The sequence below is a fragment of the Mchenga conophoros genome, linkage group LG6, assembly GCF_057382185.1.
Source record: "Mchenga conophoros isolate Kocher_MC1m ecotype Shallow Benthic linkage group LG6, M_conophoros_male_GT1.1, whole genome shotgun sequence".
Taxonomy (NCBI): Eukaryota; Metazoa; Chordata; class Actinopteri; order Cichliformes; family Cichlidae; genus Mchenga; species Mchenga conophoros.
This window is the reverse complement of record NC_140531.1, coordinates 35,479,449-35,493,135: the sequence shown is the minus strand read 5'-3', so window position 1 is coordinate 35,493,135 and position 13,687 is coordinate 35,479,449. Positions and strand designations below refer to the sequence as shown.

Here is a 13,687-nt window from a genome sequence, read left to right as displayed (position 1 = left end):
TCAGTGTTAAAGATTAACAATGACTAACATTAGCAGTGTTGTTTTTCTAACACTGAAATATTACTAGCATTTTTAGTTATTTTCCACTTTCTAGTGTCAATTTAACACTGGAGATTTTGCAGTGTAGGAACATGAACTTTACAGATGTACAAATGTTTTTCTTTTACTTTTCATATATTTGATAAAATAATTCAATATGTTTTTGGAGGTATATCACACAAATCTAAAAAAGCTACGCTTGGCTGCTCCCTTGTCACAAGAGATCACCACAACAGGTACATCAGATGCCCTTCCTGATGCAACCCCCAAAGGAGTTTATGTCTCCAGCTGGAATCAAACCAGCAACCTTTTATTGGTCACAGTCACAGTTTTTAATCTGTGTCTGCCTTATTTTAAATTGGTATACGATGGAGCCCCTTGACACATATCATATCAAATTAAGCAGCATCTTTTACAATACACAATATATGCCCCAACTTTCAGATAAACTTGCTCTTTAATTTAGGCGACAATTAAGGTTAGGGTTAGGTGAAGTTAATTAATGAATTCCATCTATCCATCCATTTGTCCATTTTCTTATAGTTGCCCAGTTATGGGTCATAGGGTGTCACACTGAGATTGAGACATTGAGAATTGGGCAGAAGCTGTGCTTAAAATGGGCTACCAACCAGGAAAAAGCATAAGAAAGAAGGTTTAAGGTATTATACTACCTACAGAGGAGAAGGTTCATAAAGGAAAGGGAACAGTTAATGCTTAGGCTTCAGAATTTTCCTTAACTTGGCCCTTCTCTAAAAACCTTTGTCCAAATTCATATTTTTTTTAAGGGGGCATCATGTACAACATAACTTATGTAAACACAGACACTGACGCATTCTGCTTTTATTCTACATCTGAGTAAATAGCTAATTTTACTTTAAAGTCATGCGCACACACACACACTCACATTTTGGGAGTCCCACCGCAAGAGTGAGGGACCAAATGAGACAAGACCTATCATGTCTCCTCTCGCTGAGAGCAGACATTGTTGACTCACTGTAGTCTAGAGGCGCTTAGCCTGCGTCCAACCACAGTTATGCACCGTCTGACCAGAGCCTTGAAGCAAGGGTGTGCAGACTCACACACATCCTTGAATGCATGTAAACACTACGCAAAGAGACACACATACATACAGGTGCACATAAAAGACAGTTTTACTCTTCTGCTGCTCTGTGGTTTGTTTTTCAGTCCCCTCATTGGTCACACCTGAGGACTAGAACACTTTCTGTTGGTCTATATTTTCTTTTGTGCTGCTGAAGTTTTGAACTGAAAGTTAATTAGTTCATATATGCACTGTTATGTGAAACAAAATGTTTATGCCTTCATAATTAATGTACATCTGTCAGACATTTGCTTAAAGATGATCTAAAAGATCATAACACTTGATTTATCGTGTGATGCCTCACACCTCTGTTACATTGACCCAGGCAAACATTTGGGTTTTCTAGCCCAGAAAACCAGAATACAAATATTACTTACATGCTGTAATAACAATGAAATACAGTTTAGCTGATGTATATAGTTTTATGTATAACTTTGATTGAAACCAGTTTTCTTAGGTGTGTGCAAGATGTCAGAAAAGTTAGACTAAAATAATTATGGTATTCAGTGTCTGCAGCACTTCAGTACTACTCTCCACCAAAGAGCTTTTTAACAAGATGTAATAATAAGTATAATAAATTATAAGAAACAGTGTTCATAATAAAGGATCAAATCATTTTCATGATGTGAGAACAACGTGGCAATATGAAAAGAACTTCTTCTGTTTACCTCTCTGGCCCACAGCTATGCTGTTTTAGATTACTCTGATTGCTATGTGTAGTGTGTTGGTTTCGACTATAGCAGGCAGCTGTTTTAGTGCTGTGCATTTAGGAGCCTATAAGATAAATATAGCTTCAGAATTTGTAAGATACCAAAAAATAGAGCAAAAATGAGTTAAATATCTGACTTGCATTGACCAGCAGGCAAGAGATAGTAACGTCTTGTTGCCATATTAATATAAAACTTGTATTAAGAGGCCACAAAGAAAATTCTAGCAAACTTTTTTAAAGAAAATAAACAAGCAACCAAAAACAATAGTCCATATGCAGATAGATGGTAGCTATGTCCTTCTGTAGATTCAAAAAAGGCCTTTTTTTCTTTTTTAGCTGAACTTGACCGTAGTTGACGATGGAACTTCTCAGCTGAAGGTAGCTTAGTTATTAATATGATATTGTGATATTAAAGGGAAAGCTAAATTTGGAGAGTGGCACAACAGTGCAGCGCACCTTTACTTCAACGCTGTGTGTTTGCATGTTCTCCCTGAGTTTGTGTGGATTCACTTTGGGTACTCCTCCTTCCTCCTACAGTCCAAAGACATGCATAGGGTTTAACTGGTGATTCTAAATTGGCGACAGACTGGCAACCTGTTCAGGGTGCCCCACCTCACACAATATAGTGTTATGGTTCAAAATATTGGGGATGGAGACAAGAGAAAAAACCACAATAACAACACTGGTCCGGCCGGGTCAGGTCAAACGATGATTTTAATGATCACACACGTGGGAGATGGAAACTGAATGCAGACAGCCTCTGATCTCAAAATGGTGGAGGATTACTCAAACTCTTATAGCCTCTGGTGCCCCCACCTTATCATAAAAGCCTAAACATTCACATGCTTTTCTCTCACACGGCGCCTAAGTTACGACCTTGGCTCCCCGTTTTATCTGCTCCTGCTGAGATGGGGCCGAAAACTCCAGCATGCTCTGTTCTCTTCTAATCAGACAAATAAGGCGATGACTCTCTGCAAACAGTATTTCTTATAACATCATAAAACAATATCATTCATCCACAATAAATCAGCAGTCTAATGTAATGCAAATCAGTTTAACTAATGCAATAGTTATCAGCTTCTTCTAATTCAGGAGAATAATGCAAACTAAAACTACATAATAATTCACAATCTTTAATTAGGGGTATAACATGGCATAAAATAATATTATAACGTAACAATAGTAACTGGGGTAGCCTCCACTGCCCCCCAACCTTGAACTGGATAAGTGGAAGCTGGATGGATGGAATTAGTTTGAGCTTTGAGAAACCCCAAAGCTCCATATACTGTCTTTTAACACAGCTGAATGCTGAACATGAGTAAATACCACCCACCTGATATAAAATGGATATATAAAATGATATAAAATGGCCACATAATTAAACAGAAGTTTAAACCTCAATATATTTTAAACTCGTGAATTTCTATAAAAATTCACCCCTCCATAAAAGTCATAAAATTAAAAACGGTTTTATTTTCTTTACTTGGCTGTAACTTTGGGCATTTTAACATGGGTGTCTATGGCTTTGGAGGCAGCTTCGAGAAGTCAATCCTAGCAGTTCTAAACTGGCTTTATTTATCAGCCCTGGAGGTTCCCATATTATTGAGATAAAACAGGATATTAACTTGTATCCTTTAGTAACCAACTCCAAAAGATCAGCACAAAATTATACTAATGCAGGACAGATTTAGGCTATAGTGTAAATTCACAAAGAAATAAATACAATTATATTTCAACTATTAAAAAAAAAGAAATGACAAAATCAACCCAGGACCTGTTTGGGTTTGTATTCCCAGGAAAGTTGCTCACTTTAATCTAGCCTCACTCACACCTATGGCCGACACACCAGCAGAAAGGACAAAGGCAAACCACATTTACCGACGTGCAGCCACACATATGTAGCCACCCACAGTCAGACAGACAGATAGGGAAACACATAACCGGGCGTCTCACCACAAACACACACACAGACAAAACCGACACACCCCACCATTCACTATCCTGGCCTTGTTTACTCATGACCATCGCAGCTATGCAGCAGCCGACCTCATCATTCCACAGATTCCTCCTATTTGATGTGCTTTGTCAAAGTAGTTCTTTTTTACTCATCAAAAGCAGGAAACATTTTACTAAATAAAAGTACAAAGTAATATCATGAAGCGGAATAACAGTGACAGGTGGTGGGTTAGGCCTAGACCACAGGCTATTATGATTTAAGGCGGTGACTTTCACAATTCTTTTATTTTATTTACAATAAAATTTTAAAAAAAAAATGCTGGGAAGGCCTCACTGAAGTGCATATCAACAAGTTGAAACTGCCATGGAATCTGGGACCAGCTGGAGAGGACAGATTGCTTAAATGTCTTAATCTGTGCAACACTGCCATCTGTTGACTATCAGCAACATCTCTAGTTGCTCCTGAAAACCCTAATTTTTGTCGCTTGAATGTTTAGTCTTGAATTCTGTGTCACTTCCGGCTGCTCCCTTAAATAACAAGCCTAAACAAAAGGCAAACTCATGATTTGTTTGACGCAGAAAAAATGAGCATGTGCGACCAGAAGGTAATTTTCTCTTCTCTATTTACTTTTTTCTTTAAATACTTGTTTTCCTCCCACAGGGCAAAGATACGTAGGCCGAGTGAACTGGTTGAACTCTAAATTACGTGTTTAGTGTGGATTTGTTTGTGTTGTGATATAATCCTGCGACAGGCTAGTGACTAGTTGCCCAGAATGCTGACCCTGTGAACCTGCACAGCAATAAGCAGCTAGTGACTCAATGGAGGATTATACAACAGAACACTTTGAGTCCTTCCTGGTCATGCTGAAGCAAACACCGAGAACGAGGAGGCACAAGAACCAAATAAGACTACATTTTATAATGTATCTTAGTTTCTCAGTTATCTTGATGAACATATTCAGGCTTTCTTCTTGCACCAAAGAACTGCCTGCAGCTTTGTGCTGAATATTTTAGGTATAATGATTTTTAATAAAGTACTTCAAAGCTCATTGTGTTTTCTTAATATGAGCTGGTATCTTTGTAAGCTAAGCAATATTTTAATAAAATATTCTAAACTGCTCATGCTGACTGCAAGCCTCACATTAAAAATCAACAAACCAAACCTTCAGACAAGGTAGCTTCATTGATGATCCTCTGCTTCCAGACCTTTATCCAAGTTAAGAGAATTTCTGATTTCTAGTACTGACAAAAATCATTACAGAAAATTTTAATATAAATCAGTTCTCTTTAAGGTTCTTGCTATTGTTTTAATAAAATGATTGTTAAAAAGCATGCCATCCTGTGACGAACCTTTAAGGATATTTTGATCTGTGTGCAAACAAAGAGACATGTTTGCATATGGAAAAATACATGCACTATAATTTTGCACGGGGGCAGAAGGGAAGAAATTGTTTGGGAAGTGACTAAATGGTAAAAGACAAAGTGTTACATAAGGAAACACAGAGGTCTTTAGCTCATTTTCTAGTAGTTATTCTGACATGTTCTTCTCTCTGATCTTTATTTTAAAGAAAATTAAGTTTTATTTCAGTTATAGAAACTATTTTTAAAAAGGAAATAAGGCAGATATAGTTATGATTGACAGATCAAAGGAAACTTGATCTCTAAGGTGTTCTTTGTTTCCAAAATTATATACATTGTAACAGTATTACAGTGGATTGAACAAAATAAACTACACAGGGACATATTATTTTCAAACTGGCTACCTAAATAGCCCAGATACTGTTAGGGGGTCCGAAAGAGACTCAGGCGCAGGCCAGGGTTTCCCTTTAAGCGAAGAACAGTGCGTTTATTCACAGTGAACACAATCACCAAGTGGCTATGTACAATGTGCAGGGGAAACGGGTCCGGGTCGCCAGGGTCCGTGGGAAACAGGGTTAGGGGAAAAGGTGCTCCACACTTTCTGTACAAAAGCTCCTCCTCAGTCACTCCTCTCAGAATCCGGTTCCAAAAACGATCTAAACACAAAAGGTCGGGTTAGCAGGATAATAACAAAGGGCTTTCAAGATACAGGTTGGCAGATACACAAGTTTGACTGACGCTGATAGTTCAACGATCCAGCGAAGACTAGTGCAGACTCGCCATCTAAGTAGTGCAGTAATCAGCTGGGATCAGCGGCCGGTGTGGTGATGAGCAGGTGTGTGGGCCAGCAGCGGGAGCCCGCAGTGAGCATCGCCGTGGCGAGAGAGAGAGAGAGTGAGAGAGAGAGAGGGCGAGAGAGCAAACAAACCACAAACATATTGCCCAATAGAGGATTGACCAGCAGGGCACAGGGACCATGACAGATACACTCTGTTAAACATACTAAACACTAGTGCAACTACATCTTATAGAACCATAGGTCAGGCTTATATGGGGAGTAAATCACAAGGGGATAAAATAGCTAAACAAGCTGGGGAATGTAAAGAGATGTACTTCTCAATGAATCAACAATAAATATCTTATAGTATAACGTGTAAAATCCTGAAATTAGCCATTCTGATGATTAGGTTTTCCTTCTTGAGGCATTAACTAGTATTTAGTACGGATAAACAGAGGTTTGAGTCTGGGCAGCACATGGTGGAGTGGTTAGCATTGTCACCACATAACATGAAGATCTTGAGTTTGAGTCCTCTGGTTAACTGGGGCATTTCTGTGTGGAATGGCTGCCCCTTTTCTGTCAATTCTTCCAGAGGTTTCTTCCTGTTACAAGGGAGTTTTTCCTTACCACCGTTGCCAAGTGCTTGCTCATAGAGGGTCATCAGATTGTTGAGGTTTTCTCTGTACTATTGTAGGGTCTTTACCTTACAGTATAAACTGTCTTGAGGTGGCGATGCTACTGTGATTTGTCACTATATGAATTAAATTGAATTTAAATTAATTTTCCATGTTCTCCATGTGCCTGTGTAGGTTTCCATCGGGTACTCCAGTTTTCTCCAGCAGTTCAAAGATATGCTCATGTAGTAAGTGTTTTTCTGTCTCTATATATTTGCCCTGAGTAGGAGTGGTAATCAGCTGGGATAGGCTTAGATAGGCTGGGATTGTATTGTATTTTAACACTGTTGTATTGCTACTTTCACTTACTGCATATTAGTATTTCATACTCTTTTAGTATAACACGCACAGCAAAAACAGCCTGAAACAGCTAAGCTAGTTTCAATGCCATTTGGAAGAATTTTCTGAATTTTTATTTTTATTTTTTAACCACAGCAGTCCTGCTTAGAGAGTCATATGAAGGCTGAGGTGAAGGGACAACTCACAAGAATCACTATTCCTCAAAAATTATTGGACACATTGTAGTGAAGCAAGGTTATTTTGTCCTGAACGTGGCTGTTCAGAAACCTCTTTTACTTCTCAGTTTATTTTACTAATTAGTTTGTGCAACACGCCCAACCAATTATAGCAAAACCTATAAATTTCTTTCTGTGCTTCACACATTAGAATAACCAGCAACCAACTGTAATGGGTTAATGCCTCGTCCTGACTTTTAAATATAATAAAATGGCATGATCAATATTTGCGACCTTCAAAATAGGTATCATGATCAAAATATAACACTTTACTGTTTAGGCAGCTATCTTGTCAACAAGTCTGATCATCAGCCAGGCTGTGCTACAACAAAAAAAGCTGACTGGTTTTTATTTTCCTCAATTTAACTTATTATTCCAAAAACTTCAAAAACGTAGTTTTTAGTTTAATTTTAGTTCACCTAATTCAGAAACACGATGGTTGACAGAGAAAATATTCCTCCTGCCAGGGAGGGAAACTCGATAGGTGGTGGTAACACATCCTAAACGCTAGTTGGCGCCCGCAATTAAATAAACGAAGAAGAAGAGCAGACGTCCGTTACGTGCAGTTACTGGCGTTCAATGTCAGTTTGATGCATGTTTTTTTTTAATTACACAGCTAGTTAAACCATTACCGGACTATCATGCAGACAGCCGCACTTAGAGTTTTTTGCCACTGGCCACAGAGTAATAGCACAGCGATGATTCGTCAGTGTTTAAAATGCAGAGGTAAGCAGTGATACCTGGAAGCTACGGTGCTACATGCTAAAAACACTTATCTAACCCTCACAGTATGTAGCGTCTATCAGTGCATACAGTTTACGTTTATCTGTAGGTGTAAGACTAGACTGGGTCTACACTTGTAAACGTAATGTAGCCTAAATCAAATATTTGATAGATTACTCGTCATTGTCAGTTTTCTCAACTCAAACTCTTGACATTTACTTAGTTTGTAAACGAAGTAAATGCGTGACCTTCATAGTGGGCACTTAAGAGTCGTGTAATTATAAATGTTTCAGCTTCAAGGCGGTTGACTGAAGGAGCTTTACATACGTCTTTTACTTTGTTTTAGCACTAACTCTGCAGCAGAGCTCTCGCGCTTACGGAGTAATTCCGCCCCCGCGCGACAGTGAGGAGAAGGAGATGGTGCACCGGATGCTGCGCGTGGACCATGCTGGAGAATATGGAGCCAACCGCATCTACGCCGGCCAGATGGCAGTGTTGGGTCGATCGAAGACTGGGCCATCCATTCAGGTATTAACCGAATAAACTGATATAAACTGATCATTTCATTACTTCTGTGTCACACCAAGATTATAATTTATTAAAAAAAACAAATAAATAACAGGGGGTTCAGCCCCCAGTTGTTGCTGTGGTTAAGTTTATTGAATTATTATATAAATTTAAACATAACAGCAGCTTTTACAAGAATACTCAAATTACCTTTAATTAAATGATTATGCATAGTACTCTTAGTGTCATGTTTGCCTCTTTGGACAAAGGCAATCCAGTCGAGCGTAACAATCCATTTAAATCTTCCTTCTTCTTCCTTCCTCTTAAATACAATATTTTAAATGAAATAAGCTGAATGATGCAGTGAAAGATGCCCGTATTAGGGTTGATCTTTTTACATACGAGCATGTCTGTTCCTCTCCATCAGCCTGTCACAGCAGCTGCAGCACCATCACGTAAAGCCAGTAAACCGTGCACATGATTTCTGCAGGATCTTGCAGGCAGCTGATGAAATTCAATAAGATGAAAGAACAGGCTGCACATCTCACTGCTGTTTGATGTTAATTCTCAGGCATGTGGTTGATAAACAGTATTTCTAGGGGGTTTCTGAGTCTCCCAAAATTCTGAATCCAGTTCATTTCTCTCTCTTTTTTTTTTTAAATTAAAAAAACTTTAGTAAAACTTACTTATAGGGACATATAGACTCCCCTGCAAATTACATCCTGGTTCTTCTACAACCTGAGAAGAATTGTCACATGATTACCAGTTAACCATATAAAAAGTCTAAATTCCCACTGACTGCCACAGATCTTTATCCTAATGAGGACATACACAAGATCTTTCCTTCAGTCAGTTCTCCAGACATGGCACATAGAACTAGGAATGGTTAGAAATAGAGGGTAAACTAACAGAGGCCTTATTGCTCATCACTGAAAGAGCTGATCTCATGTTAGCTGCTGCATTGGATAGTTGTTTCTGTGTGCAGTTTGCACTTTAGCCTCATGGTCCTGATTTTTTTTTTTTTTTTTTTTTTTGTGCAATAAAAATGAAAGTGACAGCTGTACCCTTTTTTTTTTTTTAATTTTCCCTTCCTTTTTTTTTTTTTTTTTTAAAATTTATGTTAAAAGTGTCCGTATGTTTTCATATCGCACAGCCCCCACAGTATTAGGGCTGTGCGATATGACCAAAATCTCATATCCCGATATAAGAATTCTATCGTCCGATAACGATAGAAATCACAAAAATGTAAAATTTTCTGTAAATTCTGTGAATCTCGGGCAGCTCGTCTTGGGGGAAGTGTTTCCAGCTGCGCGTCATGTAGCTGGAGTCCAGTGTTTTAACCGATGCATGAAACGATACATTTTTATACATAAGTTGTAACGGCCGCCGTTTTCTTTGTGAGTATTTATTACACGGCGTGCTGCGGGGAAAAGCCTGTTCTAACGTTTGAGTCTAAGGTTTATTTTTTAGCACCTGATGGCTCCTTTTTGCTTCTCATCCGTAAACAGTCTGCATACTCTTTCACGTGATTCAGTTTACTTTGAAAAGTCTCAACAGGATCTTGAGCTTTATTGTGAAAGGTTTATGTGGAAAATAAACAAGCGAACACGCGATGCTGTTACCGTTGTTGTTGCTAACGACAATGCATAAAAACAGGCGCTTGTCCGTCCGTAGTGTGATTATATTAAATATAAGAGAAGGAGAGAACTTTAAGAAATTAATATAGCCACTACAGTGACCATCAAAACGATGGAAAAATATTGCCATAAACAATTTATTTTGCAACACCAGGAATCAAACAATAGCGTAAAATGAAACGATAGACGTTTTTATATCGTCATCTGACATATATCGTTATATCGAACAGCCCTAATCAGTATATGTCCCTAAATTTTGACACTTTGCGCTTTTTTTCCTACAGGAAATGTGGGATCAAGAAAAGAAACACCTTGAGAAATTCAATGAAATTCTTGCTGAGAACAGAGTTCGCCCCACAGCACTGTTACCTTTCTGGAATATTGCTGGGTTTGTATTAGGTTGGTACAACACATAAAGACATAATTTTGCTGAGAAGATAAACAAATGCATCAAAGAGTAATGATTATTGAATTTCACAATGGCTCCCTGACGTGTCATTAACAGGTGTATAAACAGTAAGCAGTAGGAAATCTCTTCATTAAATGTTAACAGCATGTATCTCTCTCTTTTGAAGGGGCATCATCTGCATTACTGGGAAAAGAAGGGGCCATGGCCTGTACTGTGGCAGTGGAAGAGAGTATCACTGAACACTATAACAGCCAGATAAGAACTCTGATGGAGAAGGACCCAGAGAGATACACTGAACTCTTACAAGTGAGTCTCTTATCTCCGTAGCTCTGCTCTGTGGTTGCCCTTTACTGTGCATGAAATTCATATTGTTCATTATGAGATTGTGGCAACAGCTGAGTCTAAAGAGGAGCCGAAGGGCGATAATATTAGGCACCTGCCCCTCCAAAAAAAAGAGATTAGAGTCTAGCATACCAAAATGGAAATAATGTTGAATGTTTTTGATTATGGTGATTGTTACAAGCCACGCTAAATAATAATTAATCAATTAAACTCAGTTTCAAGCTAGTTAATACAGCTTTGTACCTAATCGCTAATCGCCTTTTACTAACATTACTACATTTAAGTAAGAGTTATCTAACCAGCAAATAAATAAAACCACCTTAAATTTTGTTTGAGGAAAATTTCATTCAATGATGTCTGTATCCCATTAATGCCAATATGAGTCTGAAATGGTCTCGGTCTTTCCCATATGGAAAAGATATATATAAATCTTATAAAGTTTTTATCTGTCTTGTATGAAACTTGTATGAAAAGCATACAAGAGTGAAAACACATATAAGATCCCTTGAAAAATTATATAATGAAACTTGTATGTTTTGTATACTTACTAAAAAAATATATGAAAGTAATGAGAAGGTGGCCACTTTCATGAGTAAATCATGCAAGCCTTATATGATTTATATATGATTTACTCATGAAAGTGGCCACTTTCATGAGTAAATCATATATGTTTTTACTATTTCTTTTCCATATGGGTTTATAGTTAGCTTGTGCATATTTCTAATTGCATTTATTAAAAAATTACAACTGTCTTTGTTGATTGTTTCACTCATTTATTGTTTAGTGCAATCCTAGCAGCTGGATCATTTTCTTTTTTTTTTCTTTTTTGCATGTAAGCCAACCACAGTCAAACCTCTGGCACAGCCTTGTTCTCTTCCTGGATCTCTGTTGACTTTCAGTGTTAAATCTATTCGTGGGTGGAATTTTTTCTGTTTATCTAAGCAGTTCAGTACAGTTCAGGTTTACTTGGAGAGTTTTACAGTTTTATAGGCAATTTCTCCAAGGCTATGCAGCATGATTTTTGACATTTTTGACTTCAGTGCTTTCGCCATTACACAATTACATCACTTAATGGCTACTGACATTTGTTACTGCGCACTGATGCAGGTTGAAGTTTATTTAACTTCTAATTTGGACAAGTTCCACACACCAACGCAGCTTCACAGATCATAGCACATGGAATAAAATTGGCATTTCACCAGTGGCTTTTTCATATATACTGTCAAGAGTGACTCTACCTCTCTGGATGTTTCCAGATGGGGACAAAGCACTTTTCAGCACAAAGCAGTTCTTATTAGATACACATTTTCTGACCACGGTGTATAAAATTTTTCATGACTCAGTTATTTGCAGTTATTTTGAAAAGAAAATGGGTTTAATGTAACCAACTCAAGGCCAAATAGCTTGAGAATTTTGTGCAGTGAAATGTAATTAATTAATTAAATTAATTTGTTTTATCATGAATATATTTAACAGGTGATAAAGGAATTTAGAGATGATGAGATGGAACATCATGATACAGGACTGGCGCACGATGCTGAAAATGTAAGTGTATTTTATGTCTTTAAATGTAATATATACACACTGCCAGTCAAAACTTTGGACACACCTTCTCATTCAATGTTTTTTTTTTCTTTATTTTTATTACTTTCTACATTATAGATATATGCTGAAGACAGCAAATATATGAAGCAAGATATATGGAATTATGTGTCAGAGAAAAAAATGATAAATAACTCTTATATGTCTTATTTTTTAGATTCCTTAAAATAGCCACCTTTGCTTTGTTGACAGCACCGAAAACTAATTTTATATCAATTATAAAAATGACTCCACACAGAAATAAATAAATATTGCTTCATTAGAGTATTTAACTGTCTTTACAATTTTTAAGTTGTTGAAAGTACTGCTGCCTAAATGTGTGTTTTGTGTGTGTGTGTGTTTTAGGTACCTGGATACTGGCTATTAAAAAATGCAATACAGTTAGGCTGCAAAGCTGCAATATATGTTTCCCAACGTATCTAACACTGTTCTTAAAGCAGTTGAATTGTTTTGTTATTCTGACTCAAGTTTGTAAATGACTTAATTTGGACCTGTGTTCTCACTCTGCATCTTTGTAAATGTAAATGAAGCACAACGTACCTGTACCTGATCGTATCTGTTAAAATTTCTGTAATAAATGTCAGGCCTTGGTTGTGTTTTCTGAAGGCAAATTTTTACTTTTGTGTTGTGTTACTTTTGTGCTTGCTGCAGGAAGGTCAGTCTGCCTGTCTGAAAAGTGTCAGTGTTGATGAGAAAGTGAGAAACTGGTGAAATAAAGATACTCATGGACTTTAGATATTTCCATTTGTACATGTATCCAGTTACCCCCACATACATAACATATTTTTCATATAATTGTGCCTTAAGTTGCTTTAGTGTTTTTCTTATCGGCAAGAGCTGCAAAGACCAATATTTTAATAACTTTTAGCTGCCTTTGACCAAAAGCTCGACTCCCTAAACACGCATGATAAGAACATATTAATCCAAGTACAGACACACACACACACACACAACCACCACTACCACCACCATACCATTCTGTTTCACATGTAATAGTTCATATATCAAGCTGAGCAATGACTTGTCATCCAGGCCTAACTGCTAAGCAGCCTCACACAGCTGTTCTGGGTACATTAGGTCACTGAGCAAGAAGGCTTGTCCAGGGGCCCCTAATATTCATCAGGTTGTGTAGCTTGAGCCAAATGTTCATTCCCCCCCTGACTCAGTATCATTCTGTCCATATGTCCATTCAGTTGTGACCCAAACCTGATTTCTCCTAGTTTTAGCATTTTTTTGAGCATGAGCATATGATACATGCTGACTCATGGCCAGTAGTGGGGGGTATTAATCATCTTGTTGGTTGAGCAGATGATAATAATGTTATTAAAAAAACTGAAA

The 13,687-nt window shown here is 37.6% G+C and overlaps 1 protein-coding gene across 2 annotated transcripts; it reads left to right on the top strand.

Annotated features, from left to right (window-relative positions):
- Positions 1–7,649: 7,649 nt before the first annotated feature.
- coq7 (coenzyme Q7 homolog, ubiquinone (yeast)) lies at positions 7,650–12,966 on the top strand. Of its 2 annotated transcripts, none has more exons than XM_085277757.1 (6): positions 7,650–7,855; positions 8,199–8,380; positions 10,281–10,395; positions 10,572–10,711; positions 12,224–12,292; positions 12,695–12,966. In XM_085277757.1, exons 1-6 carry the CDS (start codon positions 7,771–7,773, stop codon positions 12,770–12,772), a joined length of 669 nt encoding a protein of 222 aa, XP_085133883.1. In that variant the 5' UTR covers positions 7,650–7,770; the 3' UTR covers positions 12,773–12,966. The 2 variants fall into 2 exon arrangements, with proteins under 2 accessions (XP_085133883.1, XP_085133884.1); XM_085277758.1 differs by having other exon boundaries at positions 7,662–7,710.
- The last annotated feature ends 721 nt before the right edge of the window (positions 12,967–13,687 follow it).

What these genes read in the sequence shown, in the direction of transcription:
- coq7 (XM_085277757.1), top strand. Translation starts at nt 7,771, where the DNA reads ATGCAGACAGCCGCACTTAGAGTTTTTTGCCACTGGCCACAGAGTAAT. An exon ending in TCAGTGTTTAAAATGCAGAG is followed by an intron (nt 7,856 to 8,198) that starts GTAAGCAGTGAT and finishes ACTTTGTTTTAG; the next exon opens with CACTAACTCTGCAGCAGAGC. An exon ending in GATACACTGAACTCTTACAA is followed by an intron (nt 10,712 to 12,223) that starts GTGAGTCTCTTA and finishes TATATTTAACAG; the next exon opens with GTGATAAAGGAATTTAGAGA.